Raw genomic sequence first — 27,543 nt, forward strand, 5'->3', positions numbered from 1 at the left:
ATATGGAATGAAGGTCCTTCTATTTGTTCTTGTTCCCTATGTATCCACCCACCACCTCTCTCTACAGTTTCAAAATGCGGGGGGGGGGGGGTGTTGACATGCATTTGTGTATAGTTTGGTATGGGTAAACATCAGCCGTGCGGGGAAGGAAAAAGAAAAAATGGAGACGTGGAAAGAAAAAAACATAAACATAAACATGACCATGAACATCACCTAGCTACACCCAGCTACACCCAGCTACACCTAGCTACACTCAGCTACACCCAGCTACACCCAGCTACACCTAGCTACACCCAGCTACACCCAGTTACACCCAGTTACACCCAGCTACACCCAGCTACACCCAGTTACACCCAGCTACACCCAGCTACACTCTGCTACACTCTGCTACACCCAGCTACACCCAGCTACACCCAGCTACACCCAGCTACACCCAGCTACACCCAGTTACACCCATCATGGATTGGAATGTTACAATGTCTTTAGCTGTGTGTAGTTTTATTGAGTGAATCAACGGTCTACATTTCATGTGAATAGCTGCAATGGAAACATGTTGAATTATTATAATTTTTTGATGTGTCGAATACAATTGGGGCGGCTTGAACAGATTTATTCATTATCCTATCTTAAGAAAATGAATGTAACACTCTCATCTGGGGATTTACACGGCAAATCAAATGAAGAACTACAAATCCCTGATGACAGGGAGATGACGTATGACTGCTCTGATGAATCAACCCCTATTTCATAAATTTTTCACTATATAACGATGTCGATCATTGATCGGCAACGACACTATATAATAGTTTGCCTAACCGGCCATCGGATTTGGGCTCCTAATATCTAAAAAGCACTACGGTTTTCTTATTTTATCGGATTAAAGTAGCAAAGACCAGAAATGTCCATTGACCCCCAGTCAAACTTCTCCACTTCTATCACCCAAAAAGGGGCGTGGACATGACGGGAGAGCAAAGTACCCGGATGCGTTTGATTTGCATAGAGAGTTTGAATTTTGAATGAATGAATGGTCTTTATTGTCATTGCTATAGTACAGGTACCAGTGGGGGGGGGTTAGTGGTGGTCTAGTGGATAGTGAGTTGGACGTGGATAGTGAGTCGGATGTGTTTCCTAGAACATGTAAATGCAATTGTGTATCACATTATTGCATTACAATTTGAATATTGACTCAAATAACGCAGGCAAAAGTGGCAAATGAATATGCTATTTTGGGATTGCATAGTCATTTTCACATTAGAATGAACTTTTGAATTTTGTCAGCTACAAAGCAGCGCATGACTTTGAAAATTAAATGTCAAATGGCTTTGCATTATAATTTTAATATTGACAGCGAATGTGCACATCAGGTACATGAAAATGAAAATGCAAATCATTAGAATTGCATTTGAATTTGAATATTGTCCGAAAGAATGCATTCAAAAGTGGAACATGCAATTGCAATCTCATATTGCATTAGCATTTGAATTAAGTCTACTATATGCTTCCATAGTTACGACCGAATCACAGCCGTGCTGATATTCATTATAACAGCATGGCCTCGAGTGTGATATTGCTTTTATACAACAGTTCTACAGCGCGATTTATTAGTTAACAGTAATAAGCGACAACAGATTATGATTTGTTTGTTTATTTAATCCTAAAAATAAACAAAAAATGGTTCTGCAACTGAACTTCAAATGGACTGTTGCCTAGTAACGTCAACACACACATGTAGTCTAATTAACAGTCATTTAGTAGAACATCTGTGCGGCGGAGTGATACATATAGGTAAAAGTCCCTGTGCTGTTATACTGTATATCAGCACTCATGGAATGCCTCTTGTCCAATCAAATTACTTGGTCGGAACTAACTGTTGTATAAATCATCAATAAACACTAGTGACCCAGTGCCATTGAAAGCCATGCATGTCATCACACTGCCTCCACGTTTTTTTACAGATGATGTGGTATGCGTCGGATCATGAGCCGTTCCAAGCCTTCTCCATACTTTTTTCTTCCCATCATTCTGGTACAGGTTGATCTTAGTTTCATCTGTCCAAAGAATGCTGTTCCAGAACAGGGCTGGCCTTTCTATTCTTGAGGCTTATGAATGGCTTGCACCTTGTGGTGAACCCTCTGTATTTGCTTGTGTGAAGTCTTCCCTTTATGGTACAATTGGATAATGGTATGCCTCCTGGAGACTGTTCTTTACTTGGCTGGATGTTGTGAAGGGGTTTTTCTTTACCATGTAAAGGATCCTGTGATCATCCACCACTCTTATCTTCCATGGACGTCCAGACCTTTTTGTTGTGCTGAGCTCACCAGTGCGTTCTTTTTTTCTCAGAATGTACCAAACAGTTAATTTGGCCACTATTAATGTTCCCGCTATCTCTCTGATGGATTTTTGTTTTGTTTTTGAAGCCTAAGGATGGCCTGTTTCACTTGCATTGAGAGCTCCGTTCACTGCATGTTGTGCGTATACAGCAACAGCTTCCAAATGCAAATGCCACACTTAGAATCAACTCAGATCTTTTACCTGCTTAATTGATAAAGAAATAATGAAGGAATAGCCCACACTGGCCCATGAAACAGCTTTTGAGTCAATTGTCCAATTACTTTTGGTCCCTTGAAAAAGAGGGAGCTAATGAGCTGTAATTCCAAAACCCTTCCTTCAATTTGGATGTGAATACCCTTACCCTAAAGCTGAGAGTCTGCACTTTAAGCCCATATTCATTATATAACTGTAACTTGAAGATGTTTTTGTAAACAGTTAAAATAACACAAATTCTGTCTGTGTCCAAATATATATGGACCTAACTGTAAGTGCAGTCCATTTACCATTTTACCATTTACATCCCCACTGTATAGTGAATAATGCTGCTCTGGAGGACAGCGTCAGCTACCTGGCATACATGATTATTATATTATATCAACATCCCCTATTCACTCATAAACCATAGGAAGTCATTCTCTTCATGTTCAGCCTTTAGGAGGTCATGTTGTGCTTGTTTTTCTTTTCCTCCCCCCTCCCCCTCTCTTTCTGTATGGTCCTCCCCCCCTTTCTCTCTCTCTCTCTGTATGGTCCTCCTCCTCTCCCATTGTCCTGCTTAGGTCGTGGGGAGACTTCCTGCTGGACGTGTTCCCCGGCTTCCTGTTTGACTCCATGAACAGTGACGTCACCATGCGTGCGGGCCTCCCCCGGGGGCTGCTCATGGTAACGCCCCGCCACCGTGTTGTCACGGTAACGCCCAGGCTCCGTGCTGTGCGGTCGGAGTCTGTGGAAGGTGCCCACTCAGCACCTGATCCAGGGTCAGATGTGTCTCATCTTTAGTGTGGGTTAGGGCTGAGGCAGTTAAAACACACACACACACACACAGCAGAGTCGCCTCAGCCATACAGAGCCAACGGTACACACATAGATAATGATCGAGGATTAAAAACACACTAAAGCATCTAGACTTATTTCTATTCTAGTGAGCAGCAAGACTGGACAGCTAGAAGGAGAAGTTAGGGTTAAGGGAAGGTCATCCTAGGTCTGTGGGAAGGGCCCGCCCTCTTCTCTGAGCTGTGTGCTTGCCACTTCCATAATTGTAACTTACACATAACAAACAGATGGTATGTAATTATTATTGTTATAATAGATACATTATATCCTATATATGTTGATAGTGCTGTAGACAGTTTTCTAGAAGTATTTTCTAAATATGCTGAAATATCCATCTGCGTTCTGTTTCAAATCCAATCCCATAAACCTCTTGACTGTTTTTTGTTGTTGTTGTTCTCCGTTAGAGTGACACAGATTATTCTCTGTCATGCATATCATGTTAGTGCAGAGAGAGAGAGGGAGCACTGTAATAGACAAGGTCAGTCTTACAAACATGCTTATCTGCACCAGAAGATTGGAGGAGTCCAGGATAGACACTGTCAAGCAGTGATGAACATGTCATGTGACCTCATCAGTGGGGTGGAGGGCGGGGGTGAGTCTGGACTTGTTCCCAAACTACAGTGGGGTGCAAAAACCTTGGGCACCCCTAGTCAAAATGCCTTTTACAATGAATATCTAAGTGAAAAGCAAGAAACCTAACCTCTAAATGGTACAAAGTTAAACATGACACATTTCATCAAGGAAAAAGGCCTTGTGCAAAAGTTTGGGAACCCTACCAGCTAGGAGGAACCCATGGTGTTTAACACCAGACCCAACAGCCACCGCAGTCGGATACTTTAGAAGGCATGGAGTTACTTCAGAATATATATAGTTCAACCCTGGAATTATATTCACCTGACTCATTGAAGGCCTAATGAGTAAATCACCTTGGTCTGGGCCCTGGTAATCACCTTCTCAAAAGGTAATAAAGAATAATCCAAAAGGGTTCCCAAACCTTTGCACAGGGCCCTTTTCCTTTTTTTATTTTTATCATTTAAAAACTATGAAAACTGAACTGAAAACTCTCTAAAAATGAAAAGAAAAAGAAACGTTTTGCTTTAAAATGTGCAGAAAGGTGTCATGTTTAACCTTGTAGCATTTAGTGTTCATGTTTGCTTTCTATCACTTGGAGATGAGTTGTAACAGACATTTAAACCAGAGGTTTGCACCCCACTGCTCCAGTACATCCAGTAGGGGAACGGCAGCTGTTTACTAACCATGTGATGTCATAACCATGTGATGGCGCTAGCGTTCTCCAGACTCCCTCCTGGGGACCCCCAGAGGGCCGCAGAGCTACAGAGTAGAACACTGTAACAGGCAGACAAGAGGACCAGTAGAACACTGTAACAGGCAGACAAGAGGACCAGTAGAACACTGTAACAGGCAGACAAGAGGACCAGTAGAACACTGTAACAGGCAGACAAGAGGACCAGTAGAACTGTAACAGGCAGACAAGAGGACCAGTAGAACACTGTAACAGGCAGACAAGAGGACCAGTAGAACACTGTAACAGGCAGACAAGAGGACCAGTAGAACACTGTAACAGGCAGACAAGAGGACCAGTAGAACACTGTAACAGGCAGACAAGAGGACCAGTAGAGCACTGTAACAGGCAGACAAGAGGAACAGTAGAACACTGTAACAAGACAGACAAGAGGACCAGTAGAACACTGTAACAGGCAGACAAGAGGACCAGTAGAACACTGTAACAGGCAGACAAGAGGACCAGTAGAACACTGTAACAGGCAGACAAGAGGACCAGTAGGACACTGTAACAGACAGACAAGAGGACCAGTAGAACACTAACAGGCACACAAGAGGACCAGTAGAACTGTAACAGGCAGACAAGAGGACCAGTAGGACACTAACAGACAGACAAGAGGACCAGTACAACACTGTAACAGACAGACAAGAGGACCAGTAGAACTGTAATAGACAGACAAGAGGACCAGTACAACACTGTAACAGACAGACAAGAGGACCAGTAGAACTGTAACAGGCAGACAAGAGGACCAGTAGAACTGTAACAGGCAGACAAGAGGACCAGTAGAACTGTAACAGACAGACAAGAGGACCAGTACAACACTGTAACAGACAGACAAGAGGACCAGTAGAACTGTAACAGGCAGACAAGGGGACCAGTAGAACTGTAACAGGCAGACAAGAGGACCAGTAGAACTGTAACAGGCAGACAAGAGGACCAGTAGAACTGTAACAGGCAGACAAGAGGCTACATCGGAAACGTTGGATCAATTAAATTAATTGGAACGGTCCACCATCAGTGAATGTGCTATAATTTACTGATGGTGTGTGTGTGTTTGCTCCAGGGTGCTAGTGGAGCCCCAGACACTAGGAGGCGTCTGGCCAGCTGCCTGAGGGGCCTGGCAGACCAGATGGAGCAGGGCGGGCGGGAGCTCCGCTCCTCAGACATGAGGAGAGACTTCATCACCAGCAGGCTGCCCCCCTACACGCAGGACCAGGACTACCTCACGCCAGGTGTGTGTGTGTGTGTGTGTGTGTGTGTGTGTGTGTGTGTGTGTGTATGAGTGAGGGTGAGGTAGATTCAGATTTTTCTTTTATGTTTTGTCAAGTTTATCTCTATGTCTAGGCTTGTATTAGACTGGCCACCGTGATTTACTCGTGATGTTGTCAAGTTCAAGTTCATTAATTCGTTGTGTAACCGAATGGCTGAATTGGCGGGAATTGCTTTCGGTACTGCTTTTTTAATTTCTTCCATGGAATGCATGGACAAGTATTCAACACATCAACAATGTTTTAAGTCTAATTCTATTCAAATTCTATTTCCAATGCAGCTATTCACATGAAATGTAGATCAGACATTGGTATTAACTCAATAAAACTACACAGCTAAATAAATAGTAACATTCATAAGACACATAAGTCCATCCATTACAAAATGGTGTGATGTGTTGAATACTTATTTCCCCCTCTATATGTATAGATGAAAATCAAACCTATAATCTGTGTGTGTGTGTGTGTGTTTCACAGCTGGTAAGATGCCTGCGTTGGAGGATACAGTGTGTATGAGGTTCAAAGGTCACGTCCTAGTCACAGTGGAGCCCTGCCCGGAGAGAACCGTGAGTTACTGACATGAAGGTTCACCTGGTTGTTCTGTGACTGCTACAGTACTGACCCTGTCTGTCTGTCTGTCTGTCTGTCTGTCTGTCTAGGACGAGGACCCAGAGTTGGTGGTCTTTGTGTTTCACACTCTGAGGAACACGAGGGTGAAACACATGATGGGAGAGGGAGAGGGTGATGGTGGCGAAGATGATGATGATAGTGATGAAGAGGAGGAGCAGGAATCTTCTCAGGTAGGACACACCCCTGCCACGTCATCTGACTGGCCTTTCCATAACGGACAGCCTTGGCCTTGACCAGGGCTTCCTCTCTGAGTCTAGACGTTGTTCCTGTGGTCAGTTACACACATGTATGATGAAGAGGCAGGGATGTGTCATTGCTGCTCCTCCTCTTCATCACAGATGAACTCTGTGTGACGGACAGAAGGAACAACGTCTAGAGTCAGAGGTGTTGGTGGTTAACGAGGTTACTTTATTTTTCATATCTCACATGACCCCCTGACCGTTGTTCTGCATCAGTAGATATATCCCTGTGTGAGCCTCATGTCTCTCCTCCCTCCCTCTCTCAGCCCCAGGGCCTGCGCTTCCCTCTCTCCCACCTCCAGGCCCTCAGACAGCTGCAGGGGACAGAGCGTCTCCCCCTGGCCCAGCTAGAGCTGCCCTCGGACGGGGACAGACTCAACCTGGCCGTGGCCCTCTGGACCGAGAGCCTGCTGGAGGTCTGCTAACAGGCTAACTGGCTAACAGCACACCTGTTGCATGTACCGTCCTCGAGAAAGTTGATGAAATAAAATCCATCAATTACCAATCAATTATTCTACTGCGTTCTCTCTGTAAGACATGATTACGTGTGTTTCATATTTGATATGAACTTCTATTTCAACCACTGAGAAGATGAATGTATATTATATCTCATGGATGTTTAGAACCATCAATCCGTGCCGGAGAGAACCTCATGTAAGCACAGATGTTTTAGATAAATGACCATTTCAGAGCATTTCCATAGATGGGTCACTACTGTGTACTGTGAGTATTCTTCCAACACAGGGTCTGCTGTTGTTTCAGCCGTGTCCCAGAGAGGACAATGAGGTACAGTGTAAGTGATGACTAGTAAACCTCTCTACTGTGACTAGTAGACCTCTCTGCTGTGACTAGTGTGTGACTAGTAAACCTCTCTGCTGTGACTAGTAAACCTCTCTGCTGTGACTAGTAAACCTCTCTGCTGTGACTAGTAAACCTCCCTGCTGTGACTAGTAAACCTCTCTGCTGTGACTAGTGAACCTCTCTGCTGTGACTAGTAAACCTCTCTGCTGTGACTAGTAAACCTCTCTGCTGTGACTAGTAAACCTCTCTGCTGTGACTAGTGAGTGACTAGTAGACCTCTCTGCTGTGACTAGTAGACCTCTCTGCTGTGACTAGTGTGTGACTAGTAAACCTCTCTGCTGTGACTAGTAAACCTCTCTGCTGTGACTACTAGTAAACCTCTCTGCTGTGACTAGTAAACCTCTCTGCTGTGACTAGTAGAGATGCTCCGATCAGGGTTTTTGGTGCCGATCACTGATCACCGATCACTGGAATCAGTGATCTGCCGATCCGATATCACCGATCACCGATCACAGCGTCGAAAATGGCAATTGAAGCATTCTATTTATTGTGTAGCATTATTTATGTTTTTAATTATTCTTAACACCATTGACATTGTATATTAAGTATTCAAATGAAATTAGGAGATGAGAAAGTATCATGAATTGACAACCATCTGTTTTATTGAATTCACAACCACCAGTAGCTTACTTCAGGAAAAACAAATAAAATGTGAAAATAAAAATCATAATAAATAAAATGTACACTGTCACATCAAATGTGCAACATTCCACTCGAATGAGAGGAACTAGGGGCTCTTAGAGAACTTGGAGCTTATACTGTAGCTTTCCTGAGGAACAATAAACATACCCAAACTAAACTGCAACATAAACAGGCTATAGCCAAATATAAAATACTGTTTCAAGTCAGTCCGTTTCAAGTCATATTTAGGAGGAGATAAGACAGCAAGTCAGCAATAATCAATAAAACAAAAAAACAAAACATTGCACCTAAGGAGATTTCAGACTCAAACCTTACTTCTGATTAAGCAGCATCACTGGCAGATTAGCCTTGAGAAATACAAGCATCTCAGCGTTTTTGGCACTCAGCGTATAGCGTGGATCCAGGCAGGAAACAAGGCGTTTGAACCCGGCGTCTTCCACAACAGACAGGGGCTGCTGATCAAGGCATATGAATTCCATTACTTTAGCATTTATTTCCTTTAGTTTCTTGTTGTCGTTGCCGTATGGTTGCTGTCGTTTCAATGTCTCTGTAACAGTTAGCTGAGTGAGTGGCGTCGAACGTTCTTTCGACGACTCTTTCTCTCTGGCCTTAGCGCTCGCCAATTTATCAAACTCCTTAAATTCCTTGGTGTGACAAGCCTTCAAATGCCGTATGATATTCGTGGTATTGAAAGACCTTGCGTGCGTTCCTCCGCGAGGTATTTCTTTTGAGCAGACATTACAAACTGCATATTTGTTGTCTCTTTCCGACACTGTGTAATATTGCCAGACTGGCGACGCCATTTCTCTATGTAAACTGATCGGCCGTGTTTGATCGGCCGTTTTGAGAACTCCGATCAAAACCGATCAAGGGCATATCGGCCGATCAGATTGGAGCATCTCTAGTGACTAGTGTGTGACTAGTAAACCTCTCTGCTGTGACTAGTGTGTGACTAGTAGACCTCTCTGCTGTGACTAGTAAACCTCTCTGCTGTGACTAGTAAACCTCTCTGCTGTGACTAGTGTGTGTCAGCCAGTGTGTGAGCTGTTAGTCAGCCAGGCCTGCAGGCAGCCCTACTGACCATATTGTTAGATAAACTGAAAGCAATTGGGTTCGATAGAACATCGGTGAGCTGGATGCAATCCTACTTAGAGGGGAGGGAACAGGTGGTTAGTGTGAACGGAACACTGTCCCCCCCCCTCCCAGTGACCTGCGGCGTTCCACAAGGAAGCATATTGGGACCTTTACTGTTCCTAATATATGTGAATGACATGTCATCAGCATGTGATTGCAATTTGTTCCTGTTCGCGGATGACTCGGCTCTGCTGGTCTCTGACAGGGACATATTGCAGGTGGAAAAAGCGCTAAGCACTGAACTGAGTAGAATCTGCATCTGGCTAGCTGACAATAAACTATCAATACACCTAGGTAAAACTGAAACCATCCTATACGGATCCCCATCTAAACTCAGAAAGGCTGAACATTTTAAAATAAAAGTGGGTAACATTAATATCACAAGAAAAGAGGATATTACATACCTGGGCTCCATCTTAGAGGCAAATCTTTCCGGAGATAAAATGGCAGCAAAAGTAATCAAAAAAGTGAACCATAGAACTAGATTCTTGTACAGGATATCCTCACTTGTCAGTAAAAACACACTGAGGACCCTATCAGGAGCTCTCATTCAATGTCACTTCGACTATGCCGTAACATCATGGTACTATAGAACCACAAAGGCCCATAAAACAAGACTCCAGACAGCCCAAAATAAACTGGTTAGGCTTCTGCTAGGCCTCAACCCTAGGACACATCTAACCGCTGCTCATTTTTTGAGCCTTGATTGGCTACGAGTAGTTGACAGAGTGCAGCAGCTTGCACTGGGCCTGGTCTTCAAGATACGCTACACCACAAAGACACCCAAGTACCTGTCAACATACTTCCAAAAAGTGAACAACGTCCACACATACAACACCAGAGGAAGCTCCACGAACCATGTTCAACCGCGTTGCACCACAAACAAGGGGTTAAACTCGTTTGCAAACTATGCAGTAAAAATGTGGAACGCCCTTCCTATAATCTTAAAGGAGTGCAAAACACTGCCCACCTTCAAAACCACTCTCAAAAAACATTTACAGGAGGCTGCAATCCGTAACTGGACCCTCTAAATCAAAAATCAGATTAATAGTCCAGTCAATCTGTGGTTTAACCCAGGGGAAATTGCAATAGTAATCATTCAAGTTTTTTTGTGATCCCTAGGGACAACCAAATAACATATTAAAAGTCTTAGTCTTAATATTTATTGGATCAAGGTAAATTCAGGGGTCGAAAATGTGGGTTTTTGTGCCAGGCGCAACACAGCCAGTTAATAGGATAAAAATTTTAACTAATAGATATCACCATGAAACTTCCCCAGTTAATCACTTACATTAAGACTACTATTTTTTGTATTACAAGTTTTCTGAAATATTATGTTTAAATATGCAAATTAGGCATTATCTAATGAAATATGTGCTAATTTGCATAACATTCAAAATCAGAAATCTGAACATTGGATAAAGCCAGGTAAAAAATTCTTGTTTCATCTTGTTGTCATATTAGAGTCAAGGTCCTCTATAACAGGGAATTTGGATAACTCTTTTTATCACTCCATAAATCTGAAAATGCTGTCAACAGCCATAAAAAGTAAGCTTTGCCATGTTTTTAGGAGTAAATGTTACATAAATCAGGCTATGAATGATATATTAACAAACCCCTCTATAGCAGAACTCGGAATGTAGATAGGAATACAACTGGAAAGTTTGGTGTATGTAAGTGCTACTGAAGTGGAGATTTCTGGCTCAGAGTATGAGAAAAAACAATTTTTGAGAAAACGGCCATTACCCACAATTATATTTTTATTTTATTGTATTCAAACAAAGTCAATCAAATTAGTTTATAACACATTTATTATCATTGACATTTCGGAAATGTTAATGTTTTTCTATGAAAACCATGTTGCATATCATATACAGATTAAACACTTCAATGAGAAATAAACCACATAAACCTATAAACCTATTAAAACTTTATAAATACAATATTTAAAAAATTAGACCAAGCTTGAAATATGCCTTTACTGTAGGCCTACATGTAACCTTCACTCCATGTCCTCATCCCAATGTTGTGCCGACATATTCGCGCACACACCTCTGCATTCTGAACAGGCTACAGAGCAATCAAGTCCTTGACGACGGCATTTGCAGCGCATAGTGCCACAACCTGACTTGCAATTACAGCGCACAAGCTCCAACAAGTATTGAGGAGCAGGGTCCTGGTCAGAATGGATGGGAATGAGGCATGAGTCTTGGATCCTCCAGCCCCATTCCTCTGGTGGTAGCGAGTTTCCCATCCATTCCTGAACCTGATGGTACACTCTGAAGCTGTGAAGCATGGCAGACGACGATGTTGGCGGCAAGTTGCGAGGGTGGATAGCCGTTTTGCTGTCAGTCACTTTAGTATAAAAACTTTTCAGCCTGAGGTCATTGAGAGAATCCATTTCTGCTCCTTTGTAGATTAGTATCATTGCCCTTTCCCCTGCAGCAGCAATGTCATCCTTGGTAGCAGATTGTTTCTGAAAAATGCTGGCCTGTACTCTGAATGAGTCGCTTTCTCTAACCAGACCCAGAGATACCCCTTTCCCAACCCCAAAGAGTCTGGATGTTGTATCACAGCCAAGCATGGCATGCGCGAATAAGATGTTGTTGCTAACATCTTCACCCAACACATCTCTTGCTTGCCCAATGTTCAAAAACCTGTAACTTGATGAAGACGACTTCTTGGGCTCAGACATGAAGTACAGTTCTCCTTGCTGATAATGGTGTAACAGAAGAATGAGGAGGTCGGTGTTGTCTCCAACAAGGACAGTTCGATGTTTCAATGCTGCTGTCACTGCAGTTTGAACTATGAGCACATCGGCGTCTCCCTGAGCATTGTGAATGTCAAACCCTGCAAGTGTTAGTCCCTCCCCCAACAGGTTTATGAAACGTTGTTTGTTCTCCTTGTTTGACAGAAATTCCTGTTTTTTCAACCTCAGTGACATGGTTGACGGGAATTAAACCTTCCGGCCAGTGTTTGTGTTCCTCCTTTTATGGGCACCATCCTTTGTAGATGGCTGGTTGCTGTACCCATCAAACACAATCACCACTGATTGCCCATAATGTTTTCGAACATAACCTATGTACGTTTCCACTATTGCTCCATATGTTTTTCCTATCTCCCAGGGTAGTCGGTGGAGAAGGGCCCCTCCATCTAAAACGTACAGAATGTCTCTTTCTGGCACATCATCATGAGGGACTGCGTTCCATATTGCTTTTGCAATTTGGGGTTTGTTCGCTGGGAGAAACACTGTTTTCGTTTCGAAGAGCGCAGGTGGATACCCGCAGAGTTCATACTTGAAGGCTTCAGCTAACTTGTCTGCCTGTGTCCCAGCAATCACTAGTCTCTGAAACAAGAGCTGCGAATCAATATGGACAACTTCTTCTTTGTTCAGTTTGACTGTGGATTTGGAATCCATGGTGACTGCATGTGCTTTCCTCTTGAAGGTATATTCTGTCACCTTTTTCCCTACCATGTCCTTTAAGACCCTTCTACCAACTTCTTTTGAATGGTCCACATTCACCGCATTATGGGCTGTCACACCAGTGATTAGGTGCTGAAGGTGTTCATACCCGGCAAACGGATTTTGTGACTCCAACAATTGAAGTATTTTGATAGTGTCAGCGTTGTCTCGTGCCTGTCTTGATGCAGAAAGGTCCTTGTGCTGTTCACTAGTTTCATAGTTTACCCCTGTCACTTCTTTCATGGCATTGTTGATTTCAGATGTTGCAGGGTTGGAAAGAACCCACACCAAACGTTGTGTTTCAGACACACCCCTTCCCCGTGTCAGTCCTCCGGTTGATTTCATACTTCGCATGAGGGCTTGTTCTATTACAAGGTCGGGGGATAGTCCGGCCCAGTATTCATTTGATCTACGAACAACTTGCAGACCATCTTCCTGAAATCGTTTGTAAACTTGGGGATGTGTGTCTTCTAGTTGGCGCATTTTCTGGAGGTATATGGTCAATGATTTTACATACAAGTTATGTCCGGAGGCAGCCATGAATGGCATCATGTCTGTCAGGGTATCAAGGTGCTGATCCCAATTTCCAGTTCTCTCCGATCCAATGAATGCACGGACTAGGTCGATCATCTCCATGTACTGTAGCCAGAGTGCTGCTGTCCGGTCATCTACCATGGTTCTCTTCTCTGCCTCCAAACGCTGAGCTATGATCTGGAGTAGTGCACTTGCATTTGTCCTGGTTGCAGTGGCAGCCATAACACTGTCATACAGATCTGAGGCTTCTGCTAGTTCTTCTGGTACTTTGGCATGGTCTGTGGATTCTCCATCTGGCTGATCAGAAACTGTTTCCTCACTGTCATCACCAACAGTACCATCTTGAGTCAACTCTGACACATCCTCTGAGTCCACAGCATAGTTTGCTTTGATTGGGACAGGCAGTTTGACATGAAAAGTTTTCGCTTCCAGTAGGGTGTTCAGTGCTCCATCAACCAGGAAATGACCTCGTATGGCCCTGGCAACTGCTTTTCCTTCGAGCATTTTGGGCACCGTATTTGGTGTGTACACTAATTCAAGGATTTCTTCCAAGCCAGAGCCTGACATCAAATGGCCAACTGCGCCAAGGAAACTCATGAGCACATGGAACCCACCAAGTCGGAGAACGATAGATTTCAATGGACTGCCAGGTGCTTCACTTTCAATAATTGTCATCGCTTTCCACCATAGTGGTTGATCAAAGGTTAGAATTGGAGTGACCTGGTAGCGAGCTGCGTGATCATGAACGAACTGCAGAGTGGAATGAATGCAAGTCAGATCTCCTGGATCCATGTCAATCATGGGTAGGAAGATGACTGACGACTGACCAGGCTGATCTCCAGTGTTGAGCATTTTCATCATCCCGGACCATCCAGGCCTTGAGCATTTGCCGAGCAGCAAGGACAGCTTCCAGAGTCTATCAGCAGGCGTCTCTCTATCGTCTTCAGAGTGCTCTTCACATTCCCTGTAGGTAAGATTCTTGAGGCCCCCAGACTTCTGTACATATGGAACAATGTTAATGCGTCCGACATCTGTTAGGTCCTTTGCTGTCACCTTGATACGTGGAATGATGGAAGCTTGTTCAATTTTGGGGGTGATGCATGCAATAATTCCCATGCCATGGAACATTCCATGGCCATCAATTGTTCGGATATTATGGTCAGCATTATCAGCAACATATTGTATGAAGTGCCCAGGTGTGAGTCCACGTACCTCAAGTTTCTCAGCTACTACTAATGTGTTTTATTGTATTGAGTGGTAGAATTAAAGAAATGTCTAATCCTTTGTTTGAACTAGGCTACTTACCAGTGACAGCTGTACACACACTGTGGCTAGCTAGCAAACGTCAGCTAACCGCTAGCGAAGAGTAACCTGTAATTCAATGCAGCAAAAATGACGATTGATGACAATTATAAATGTGTTTTATTGTATTGAGTGGTAGAATTAAAGAAATGTCTAACATCTTTGTTTGAACTACTTACCAATGACAGGCTGGGAGTGGTGTTTTCATTGTGTAATTGTATTGAAATTACGTCATTCACTTCATTAATCAATGATGCATCAAGTTGTGTGTTATATATTGTATTCACAGGATGGGGGGGGGGGGGGGGCGTGACACATGATGAGGAACATTTGTGATGAAAGCCAGTCTAGCGCTAAACCAGTCGCAGAAAATGAGAGTGAAACTTATAGTGTCAACAATATTTGGTTTCGTTTTTTTTTCTCATAACACGCAACTTTAAGTTTTAAAATGTATTTTCATAAATATGTAGTAATGTGTTTTTAGCATGTTGATGTTCTCTCAGTATGTTGGGATCTTATAAAAATGCAGTTAGACGTTCGTAGCGATGTAACACTGTTAGCAGCGTTTGTTGTGGTTTCATCAGTGACTTTTCTCCCATTCTGTGTTTGAGGTGCACCAACATTCAAATACTCGTGTCGTCTTCAATTTCTGTCCGATTTCAATGTGTGACACATCATTTGAAAGCTTACAATCTGTATTTTCAGAATATGTAAAAAACTGAAAGTGTATGTTGGCAACTGATTGATGAAAACATTGTCTGGCGTCACATTTGGCAAATAAGTGGGTGTTGGGGTAGTTGTACCCCTAATACAGGTATAAGACTTAAGAATATCCTCTGAAAAAGTGTTTTATTGGAAAGATTGACCCCCAAAACATAGGAAAAGACACCAAATATGTTGGATAGGTATACATAGGCCCTCCAATATTAACACCATTTTACCCAGATGGCGTCACTCTAAAACATTGTTTAACCTCTTTTGACCTTGAAAAAAGTATGATCCAATAAATTAATTAATTAAGACTTTTAGTATATGATGCAGGAGGGTATTAGGAACAATAAAAACTATGAAACATTACTATTGCAATTTCTCCTGGGTTGGGCCTTTTTTTGAGTTAGATTGACTGGACTATAAAAGACCCGAACTACCCACTGTACATACTTTGTGTTTTGTCCCCCGCCCCCACCTGTGGTGTATGTCCCCACCTGTCCTACCCGCTGTACATACCTAATGTTTTGTTATATTGTTCTTCCCATGATGGATGTATGTTTATCTTGTAGATAGTACTAGTTATTTGTCTGTATTATCTTGTAGATAGTACTAGTTTTTTTTGTCTGTCTTACATGTAACGATGAATTGAGAATCAAGGACCCCAATTGAAATAAGCCAGTGGCTTTCTTGGGTTTTTATCCTGTTAGTTGACCTTGTATGTAATATGTACTTTCATGTACCTACTCCTTGCAAATCTTCTAATAAAGTTTTTAATCAATCAAAAAAAACCGCTGACTCACACTGAGAACAACGTATCTGTTCCTCTGTCACAAACCCACGCAGGCCGCGTCCTAACGATTCCCACCCGAGTTGGGGTAGACGCAGGCCGCATCCTAACGATTCCCACCCGAGTTGGGGTAGACCACGCCAACTTCTGGAATATGTAGGGGTGGGACCCGCATCCCTTGTTCTCTGTATCGCGTTCTTCCGCCCCGCAGGCTGCATCCCTATGGAAACGGCATACATTTTCGCGGACTGCGTGGCTATTTTAAACATTACCGTTTCAATCAACCACGTAATATGTCACTGTAGCGTACTCCTAATGTCCACCATGTACTTGAAACACAAATCAGATATTTATTCTCTCGTTAGCCTATGCTAACGCGTTAGCGTGCTAGCTAAGCATAACTGACCATGTTAAACTCCATTGACTACGTGAGCCTTAGCTAGTCTAGCTAACGTTAGTTCAAGCGTCTTCTTTAACCTAAAATCGTTCAAAGCCCTCCAACGAGTGCATAGCTAGCTAGCTAACCAACACTTAGAATACATTGCTAAAATAATAGCATCCACAACACAACGTTTTTGTTGGTTTCGCCAGCAAGGCTCCTCTGTCTGGGGACTGGGGTTGATTAACACTTAAGGGGGGAGTCTTGAAGCTACAGCAATGAATAAGACGCAGGCTACTAGACTAGGCCTACTGACATTTTTAACCTTGCATGAACATTATCAATAATACCAAAAGCAAAATATTATCTTAAGCATTGTAAGCATGTGCCATCTCTAAAGGACTGTAGGCAGGAAGCTGCAGTTTCTTTACTAAAAGAGATCAATCAATCAATCTAAGCTACGGTGACCAGACGCCCCCGATTTCCGGGGACAATCCCCGGTTTGGACGACATGTCCCCGACAACAAACTGTCCCCGGAAAAGTCCCCGTTTCAAGCATTTCATTATTATTATTTTTTATTTTATTTTTATTTTATTTTATTATTTTTTTAAATCTTGGCTTGTATTGTCACCGAACCTGCTGCCAAGGGTCCTACCCATGGGGTCCTCCACCCCCTTTATAACGTCAATGTATGCATATTACCCGTTAATGGACGATCGTTACCAGGGGCGGATTTAGGATCGTAGGAGATCCGGGGCTTAGCCCAGAGGGAGAATATAATGTGCGCGCGGAGCGCGCCGAATTTTTTTGCCTTCAACCTTCAACTTACCACCACCTTAAAGCGGACAAAAGGCACTGGAGAACACATATACATTCACACCCTTTAATGAAGCAAACTAATTGTGGTGGTTCTGGGCACAGAGGGAGGTCAGCACACGTAGCTCCCCCTGTCAGTCACCATCATTTATATTTGTATAGAATTACATCATTGATGGGCTGAGGCTAGTTATGTTACAGTATGTATATCAGGGCAGACTCTGTGCTCACCACTTATATTGTATTTAGAGTCTTGTCCTGTGTTATATGACGATATATTACATGTATTGTTGGCCTGTGTATAGTACTGTGAAATCAAATCCCCCCTGGGACATTAAACAAACTTAGTTAGTTAGAGTTACATCTTAGGATAGATTTGAGTCATGTTCTGTATACATACATACTACCATAAGGGCATACTTAATGTGGTTACTCCATGTTTACTAGCTGTAACATTAACGTTACATCATTCTTTTTCACTTGTTACTCAGTCAACCAGAGTGCAGATATCAAAGACTATCAGCCTGTTATTCACTTTATTTGAATAAGTATTATAAGTATAATATTACTTTATTTGAATAAGTATTATCCTTTGTTTGATTTCTTACCATGTACCGTAACAGTACCTTGCTATGTTTCATTTTCATTATAACATAACGTTATGTTATGATAGCCAGCTAGCATTAGCAAACCGGAAAAGTAGTGTCAGTGAGTCAGTCACCTTTCTAATAAGATTCACAAACCTGAAACATCATCTATGTCATCACTGCTGGTGAAGTCATTGTTGTCAGCTGCTGATACGGCTGCTGCAACAGTTCTTGGCGCTTGTTTTGTTGAAAACAACTTTGGGATATCCATCCTTACAATTGTGCAAGTCAGGCACTGATTGAGATCACTTCTTCTTCAGGGCAGGGCAGGCTACGCAGTATGCAGGCTAATGTCGCGCAGCTGCTGCCTCTCTGTTGGACTCCGGTACTGCACGTTACTCACGAGAGTTTGTATTTTTTATTTTTTTTTAAGTAAAACATTCGGGGCTTTTCAGAAAACATCCGGGGCTTGAGCCCCAGTAGCCACCCCCTAGCGCCGCCCCTGATCGTTACATTCAATAGAAAGCATTTCAGCCCCGATTGTTCCCCATTAACGAGCTCATTATGATTGAATGGAGCAATAACAAGGTCATTCTTCACCACTCAGTGAATTACATCCAAGCGTGGGGAAAGCACGCAGACAGTCTCAATGATAATAATACAATGAAATATATGCAGTGGGTGTATAAAGTTGTTTTAAATTATTAATAAAAATACAATACAATATACAGAATTTTGACAACATCATTAGTCTTATGTTAGGCTTAAACATTATGTTAGGCTTAAAGTATGAGTAGGGTATTGGAGATAAAAATGGGCATAAAAAGCACAATAGTGTGTACAAATTCACCAGAATGCAGGAAATTAAGTGTTAAATCCTCTTTTTTTCTGGGGGAGGACCCCCAGACCCCCCGCTTGGTTGATGGTTGGCTCGTCAACCTGAACAGTTCTAAGAATTACATTTAATACCACTTACAGTACACTGACACTAATGTTGAGAGGCACATTCCAGTTGTTACACTTGAGTATTCTTGCTTGAATGTGTATACATTGGTCAAAATAAGGTCAAAATAAATGAAACAGCAATTGTCCCCGTTTCTGTATTTCATCATGATAAAATGTATACATTTTTCCTAAAAAGTTGGAAATGTCCCCAGATTGCATCTGAGAAATCTGGTCACCTTAATCTAAGCTTTATTTGTATAGCACATTTCATACCCAGAGGCAACACAATGCGCTTTACAGAGAACAAGGGATGCGGGTCCCACCCCTACATATTCCAGAAGTTGGCGTGGTCTACCCCAACTCGGGTGGGAATCGTTAGGACGCATCCAGGCCAGGAGCACCTCGCACCATCGCCATAGGGTGGAATCCTAACTGGAGGTCCGCACACGTAACTCCCCACATTTGCGTGGATCTCGCTCTGACGTCAATGACGATTCGCACAGATCTCGAGTCAGGATTCGTGCTAGCAAACTTTGACAGATTTGATTGGGTTTTGAGTGATTTCGTTTTTGCTGAAACCCCTCAGAACGGAGCGAGGAAAGATTGATATTCTATACAACCGTGATTTACCGATAATAGCTTTAGCATTAGTTGGCATTTATTATTTATAAAAAGTTTACTGAAGTTGCAAAACAAGTTTCTTATCAGCTGCAGTTCTCATAACCTCTAAATGAAAACAAGAAGCCAGTGAACAGATATGACATTGACCTTTAATATCAATCACAGTTTAAAAACATAAACATCTTCCTAATATGCCATTAGCTTGCTTTAACTGTACACGCCATCATATCATTCTAATGGACATCAATTATTTTTGAAATATTTTAATACATCTACTCAGAATATCTTACATACAGTATATATTAATGTTCTGCTTTTACTCCAGTGAAATCACCTGTCGTTCTCCCAAAAACACCTTGCTTTCCACATTTGTGAACAGATCTTGGGTTAGCGACAGTTAGGTGTTGAAATGATCCCATGTTGTGTTACGGGCTTATAGCAGCAGAATCGCCTTGACATCAAGAAGAAATTATGATTAATCTCTTACTTCTCCATTGGAGTGCACTGGGAGATTTTAGACTTATGACAATAGGCCACGTTTCAAGTGGATCTCTTGGTAGTGCAAATGTGCTTGAGAAAAGACACCAGAAATCAAGGGTTTAAGCGATGTTTCAAATCATATTGCCTCGGATAGAGCAGAAGGTTACAGTATAGTAACTGAATGACTATAAAAGGTGTAGTTATCATAGAGGATTCTGAGCTCCAATCAAACACAATAGCCAAAAGCCTTGATCCTGTCATTTTGGCTTTACATTTCTCAACTGTTCATGAATTAGGATAAGTTATTGGCAAGAGAATGCTTTTTTTCAATACACTGGACTCCTGTCCTACTGCTGAGTGTCAAACGTCTGCAATGGTTTCTGGGACCTGAGATAAAGCAGGCCACGAAGGAAATTAACTTGGCACCTCTTGCTCTGTCGTCATGGACACAGGCTGATTGGGAGGGAGAAGTGCTCTGCTGGAAACAAGAGGAAATACTACAGTTCCCATACTGCACTGGGATATTCCAGGTCTTCGAAGGGGGTTCTCTCTGGAGTCCGTGGAAATGTCCCTCCCTAAACCGTCTCCATGTCCCAACGCTGTGTGGCCTGGTCGGCAGAGAATTCATTGACCACTAAGTGATCCTTGTCAAAACCTGTCCCACCTGAAACACATAACACCACCTTGTGAGAAAACAATAAATAATGTACTGTAAATAAATAAAAGAATAAAAAAGTCCATGACACTGTTGATGTGGTAATGCTAATTTATGTGAGAAGTAGAAATTAAAGATCCTAATGTGACAAAGCCACATTGATATACTGTGTTGAGGAAGAAAACACATCAAGTGTTGCACACTAATAGCCTGCCCTAAGTGTGGAGGTTTATTAGTCTATCTATCAGTGTTTGTATTTGCCCCATGCTGCTAATAGAAGCCATGACTGGTATAAAAAATGAGAAAGCCATGAAGTGTTTTTATGTTATTATTTTCCTGGGGCCTCATTCATAACGGGTGCTTAGATCAAATGTTGATCTTACCCGTGTCGTACGTAGAAAACCACGTCAACGTAGTGATTTATACAATTTCAACGTGAGTCAATTTGATCGTGGAAACGATCGTAGCTCGACATCGAGTATTCAACTTGCTTACGCACATTACCTACTGGTTATGCGGAGTTATTACAGGCATGTGAGCCGCACTGCCTAGTGTAATTCATGCAAGTGGCTCGTAATAAAATTAACGATGTTGTTATCAGCCGAGAAAATTAGTTTAATTCAAGATTTAAAAGGAACTGATGTTTCTGATTGTATTTCAGTCTTCCTTTATATCCCTCCGGAGCTGTCTACCTCCCCTTCAACATGCCTAGTGCGTTCCACAACGGACCTTGCCCGGCCAAGCTCTAAATTATACTGGATTTTCTCCGGTGTCAGGGAGTGAGCAGCCATATAAGAATAAGACCACCTGATAAGAATAAGACCATTATATTATTACAGTATAAGCAGCACTCAACAGTCAAAATCACCCCCCTCTTTCCATACTTAATGTCATTTTATCAATGAACGTGGTATTACTGCTATTTCAAGGTGCGAGGGGGCACGCACACATGCAATGACAGTTACTGACACTGAAGTCACTGGCGAGGGGATGCTAAAATTGTCCTCTTATAAAATCCACCACCTCCCCTGATTTTCTTTTACAACTTGAGTAGAGTATAAGCATGTGCCTGTGTGCCTGGTTAGTTGTCATGATCAAACGTTACAAATGCAACTTACAGAGAAGCCACCCTTCTCTGCCCTCTCCCACTTCCAGACGAACGCCTACCCTATATTATAGCACTTGTCTTAATTCAGCCGCTATAATTCAGCCTCTATCACAGGGTGTTAATACAAACCTCATTCACCTGCGTTCATTTTTACCTGCGTTGGTATTTATAGAAGGAAGCACGTACGCAACTTTAAACCATCTCAGCCCGTTTTATAAATAATGCTTACGTCCGTTTAGAAAACTGTGCTTACGTGAAAGTCAAAGATGACGTTCAAGTACTTCTTTATGAATGAGGCCCCAGGTTTGTTCTAGACCATCGTTTCTCAACGGGGGCGTTCAGACAACATCGGGGGGCGCTGGAACAAATGGGGGCGTTGAGGTGTTCTTGGGGGGCGTTCACGCATAAAGTATTTTTCTCATGAAAAACAGCTGTCAGCAGTGTTATTACGGGTACGTTCGTAAATGCACGAACGGTCAGTTCGCTCGGACAAACCGTCTTTTCAGTCAGAGCACCCATCTCTGAGCGCTCTGAACTTGGCCGGGCTCTGTGACGCAGACACATGTAGCGCAGCGCCCCAAAAAAATAAAAGTGAGTGTCATCAAGAAGATGGAGAAGCTAAAAACTCAGCTAGCAAAGGCAGAGCTTTTGATAGTTTCCAATGTGTCTGGGTAAGCTGCATTGTAGAAGAATCTTGACAGTTCATGTACAGTGCAGAAATTGCAATACTATGCTAGGCTACGATAGAAAGAACCCCGGTTCATCCCATCTGTAACGTCATGTTGACTATGGATGCACCATAGCTAATGCTAGCACAAGCCAACTTTCAATGCCCAACTTCTATGAGTGTTTTCCTTGTAGGCTATGCTTGAGTGACATGTTTCAGTTTGTGGGCTCATTGTAATTGTTGGCTATAAGCGAAACATTTCTTATTTTAGTTGTGATACTCAGTCCATGTCCCCGCCAGTGACGTGCCAAATACTCACTCCCCGCGTATACACACTACCCTCTGCGCTTATGCGTTCGCTTCCTTTCAATACAGCTTATTTAATTTAGTTAAAATGAGTGCTAATGCCTAATACCATACCACCATACCAGAACATCACAGCAGGAACAACCTATCTCAAAAAAGCGATCGTATTGTAACCAGTCCGGAAAGCTCTCTGTCGCTTACCAATAATCGAACCTAGAGAAATTAGCTACGAATGTCCCCTCCCCTCGCAGGTTCATTACAGTATATTACATAAATGTATTACTGTTAAGTGTTGTTGTGGATGTTATCCCTAGTGTCATTCTGAAGTTAGCATTGCGATGTGTTCGTCTTAACGTTTACAAACTAAAATATACGATCGCTTTTTTGTGATATGTTGCTCCTCTTGTGATGTCCTGGAAACGAACACATAAGCACTCCGAACAGCTGTCAGCGTCTTTTGTTGCTATAGGAAACCACACAATGCTTGCGATTGATCAGCTGTCAGCAGTGTTATTACGGGTACGTTCGTAAATGCACGAACGGTCAGTTTGCTCGGGCAAAACCATGTTTTCAGTCAGAGCACCCATCTCTGAGCGCTCCCAGAGCGCACAGCTCTGAACTTCGGAACTTTGTTATGTTTTGATATGAGAAATTCGAACTAAGTGGTCAGTTTATGAAAATAATACCATAGAATACTAAATAAAATATTTAAATAATAGCCCCCTAGCGTTTGCCGCCATATTGTGACACGATCCCCCCCAAAGTCCAATCAAAAATGAATAAATATTAGCATCATAAAACAGCAATTTGGCGAAATGCAACACCAGCACACTTAAAAAACAAACAATGTTAGTTGTAATGTACAGTTTTATAGCCTACTGTTTGTTCTGCACCGGACATGTGTGAAATCGCTGCTGTGTTATTGTTGTTCTGTGATATACTGTAACACAGAATATTAGTCAACATTAATATTCAGGGAAGAAAATAAGCCTACTTTTTTTGATGGGGGGCGGTAAGAGACCTGGATAATGGACAGGGGGGCGCTGGCCCAAAAAAGGTTGAGAACCACTGTTCTAGACAGTCCCGGTCGACCAGATATACATGTTTTGCTGTTGGTTCTGAACCCAAGATAGGGTCTGTAAAACTCCCGTGTTTACGCATTGTGTTGGGAGAAGAGAGCGGCACTCACGCTGTGCCTACTTTTTCCTGTGGATTATATATATTTTGAACCTACCGCGCCGCTGAGGACGGACCACGTCAATCGGGTGAGCCAATCCATTTTGTGTTTGTTTGAGAGCGCTGACGGTTTTTCTCAATGAACTGACTATACATTGTGGGATTATACTTTTTGCCTCAGGGGATTCAAGGAACGGACTTTTTTTAAAGGAGTGAACTTTGGACTTGGGTTGGGACATTTATTTTTGTTTAAGTAATTGACTGAAAAAAAGAAACATTCTAAACTCCTGTTATCATTTTGAAGCACCTACTTTATAATTATTGAGAAATTCAGTTTATTATTATTATTGAAGGAGTGAAGTGAATTGATTATTCCTTTGAATTTCATTTCTTGTTTATTGTGTGGTTGAAACCCTATTTTTGAATACAGATATTATTTACATTGAAGTTACGGGGTCTGACTTGCCTTTTTGTCTATTATGCCTATATTTACAATACTTGAAGACACTTTGTTGTTCTTCTGTTTAAACCCTTTTTGTGATAACACAGCCGTTTCCCATAAGTAGGAGGGTGAGTGTTATACTATACTACATTCCACAAGAAAAAACACAACCAGTCTGTTCTCATCAGCTCTGAACTGGCCCAGAAGCCTCTGCTGTGGCTAGATACCAGACGACCAGGTTGTGTGGGAGTGTGGGGTTCACGTGTTAACCTTTGAAGTCCAGTACAAGGTTGCGGTTCAGATGGGTGGAGATGGTTCCGTTGTGGTTCAGACTCCATCTCTGGTTCGTGCGACCGTGCCGTGGCCACAGGGCCACCTGACAGCCTGCTGTGGCCTTCCCTCCGATCACTGACAGACACGCCTTGTTGGCCTACAGGGAACACAACGCCCATGAGCCACTGTGGGATGACCACTGACCACTGAGAATGACTGTCACACACTCACACAGACACACAGACACACACACACACACACACACACACACACACACACACACACACACTCACACTCACACTCACACTCACACTCACACTCACATGTTTATACCATGGGGGAATATGACTTTCAGAGTGACGGTACAAGGCACCACCTTTAAATGTGAGTCACACACCACTCTCAGAACCAGTCCTCCAACTGCTTAGTATTTCAATTGTAGACTAAAGACAGAGATAAAGACAGAGATAAAGACAGAGATAAAGATAGAGATAAAGACAGATAAAGACATATAAAGACAGAGATAACGACAGAGATAACGACAGAGATAAAGACAGAGATAAAGACAGATAGACAGATAAAGACAGAGATAGACACAGATAAAGACAGAGATAAAGACAGAGATAAAGACAGATAAAGACAGAGATAAAGACAGATAAAGGGCCAATCCCGATTCCCTTTTCTACCCCTATGGCTCGTTTTCGAGTGTGACTCGATTCGAAGCCAAGGCCTTCGAACAGAGCCGCAAGCCATAGGGGTTGAAATCTACCCCTATGAATTGGGACGGCCCTTCACGGCGGCTACGTCATCAACAGTGGTTTAAATAGACGCGGTACGGGTGACGCGTTATGTTGCCGGCGAATTCTCACATCTCGCAATGCCTTCTTCAGCTGTGTTTATTTCTGTTGCGTGTGCTATAAGCATCTTTTTTCGTTTATTATCAACACACATGAGAAATCATGGAAGAGGGACAACCCTTCAAGACTGATACTGTGAGAGAAAATTATTATATGTAATAAGCCACATTTAAGATTCAAACTCCATCATCTTGGTTTGAATGTCTGCAGCGGGCCGTAGAAGATGATTTCCTGTTGTCACACAATAGAACCAGTTTCTCTACTTGAAGCTTGACATTGGCTAAGACAACAGACACATTTACATGATTACAAAGACCTGATTGCCCTCTTTTCTCCCGGAGCGGACTAGACCATCTGGAACAGTTTTGGGCTTTTGTGTTCCCCAGACCCGGTGCTCTGGGACCAGACTGAACCAGTTTGTGGCTATTGTGTTCCTTTTTCACCATTGTGTCCCTAGGAGAAAGTGGGGGCCGATTCCCCCCTAACCTTCATCCCAATCATCTTCATCCATGTACAAACTCACACCCCTTGCTCATGATTGGTCTAAACCTCACCCGAGGGCGGACCCCTTACCTGTGGAAACCTGAATTGTATAAATACTGACATGTAATGAATGATCGTCACTTTTGGGAGGAATTTTGAATCGTTCAGATGCGTCTGACGAACCTGTAAAACTTCCTCCTTCTAGCCCCGCGGTGGTGTAGCGGTCTACGCACTGGCCACTAGTGCATGCTGCCCACCGGGGCCGGGGTTCGTATCCCGGCTCGCCAGATCCAGATATGGCCGAGGCACACGGGAAGCGGCATATTGGGCGGCCGCTTCCGAGGGCGGTATAGGAGTATTTCTGGACAAGGATCCGTCGCGCAACACCGCCCCCTGGGTGCCGGAATAACGGTGCTGGGCTCGAGGAGCCAGTCAGCTAGTCTGCCTGGCGGCCTCTTCTGGGACTGCCGGCCACGGGGTCGTGCGGCGGATCCTATGCAATAGGCAGGGGATAATTGGATGCTAGGTTGGGTTCAATTGGCTACCAAATTGGGTGAAAAAGGGATAAAATCTGAAAAAGAAAAAAGAAAAAAGAAAACTTCCTCCTTCTGCAGAAGAATATTAAATATCTTTTCTTATACATCTTGAAACGAAACAGGCTGCCATTATTGAATAATTTGCTCTAACAATACGTCATCAGGAATATCGTAGAAAAGCATTGACATTCGCGACTCATTCACAACTTCACTTTTACGCTATCAATCGATCAAACAAGTCATAAAATAAAAAAGAACAATGCTTCATTGTCAGACCATGACAGAATAACGGCGCTCTAACCTGTATGAAACCTGTGCTCCTACCCTGCCAGTCTGCACTGATTTAGGACAACAGTGCAACAACTTCGCGGCTGAACTTTAGTTAAATTTACGGCGTCATATACCATCAATGGGAAACATGGAAAAATGCATGACTTACATATTTAATTTTATGACGTTCCAATATCCGAAGTGACAGGAACGCTGGAGAAACAGCCGCTGTCCACTGCATTAATTAACTACATGTCCTTGATGAGTCTCCCGCTCACTGCCCTCCATCAAAAATGTCACATCCACCGCCCCGCGGTGGCGCAGCGGTCTAAGCATCAGTCTCTGGTGCAAGCTGCCTACTGGGGACTGGGATCGAAACCCGGTCTCGCCAGACCCGGATTTGGCCGGGGCCCACGGGGAGCAGCATATTGGACGGCCGCTCCCGAGGGTGGTTATGCTTGTTATAAATAAAAGGTCTATAATGCATTGTAATGACATTAAACTAAGATAATAAGATGGTTATCATAATTTTTCTAATCTTTATTAATAAGTAATTACAGAGAAAGTAAAATGACTATTCCGCATTTCCGCATTGAATAGAGCGACATAACATTTCTGTAGATGATTCGCAATGCATCCTGGAATCAAGGGGTAGCGTACCCCTATGGCTTCGAAGCTAGTCTGGT

General features: G+C 42.8%; 2 protein-coding genes across 2 annotated transcripts in view; one reads left to right on the plus strand and one right to left on the minus strand.

Annotated features, from left to right (window-relative positions):
- Positions 1-7,279, plus strand: part of riox2 (ribosomal oxygenase 2) — a 31,192-nt gene extending 23,913 nt beyond the window's left edge. The window contains exons 6-10 of the mRNA XM_080528279.1: positions 3,108-3,210; positions 5,748-5,916; positions 6,430-6,518; positions 6,612-6,752; positions 7,088-7,279. Of these exons, the coding sequence (XP_080384405.1) occupies positions 3,108-3,210; positions 5,748-5,916; positions 6,430-6,518; positions 6,612-6,752; positions 7,088-7,246 (661 nt within the window). The 3' untranslated portion in view covers positions 7,247-7,279. The remainder of the gene's footprint in view (positions 1-3,107; positions 3,211-5,747; positions 5,917-6,429; positions 6,519-6,611; positions 6,753-7,087) is intronic.
- A 12,454-nt stretch (positions 7,280-19,733) lies between these two features.
- LOC308155972 (uncharacterized protein) overlaps positions 19,734-27,543 on the minus strand; it is a gene marked incomplete at its 5' end in the record, with an annotated part of 67,945 nt that continues 60,135 nt past the window's right edge. The window contains 2 exons of the mRNA XM_080529336.1: positions 19,734-20,748; positions 24,709-24,868. Coding sequence (XP_080385462.1) covers positions 20,660-20,748; positions 24,709-24,868 — 249 coding nt within the window. The 3' untranslated portion in view covers positions 19,734-20,659. The remainder of the gene's footprint in view (positions 20,749-24,708; positions 24,869-27,543) is intronic.

Source organism: Nansenia antarctica (genome assembly GCF_963989245.1).
Source record: "Nansenia antarctica genome assembly, chromosome: 4".
Lineage (NCBI taxonomy): Eukaryota > Metazoa > Chordata > Actinopteri > Argentiniformes > Microstomatidae > Nansenia > Nansenia antarctica.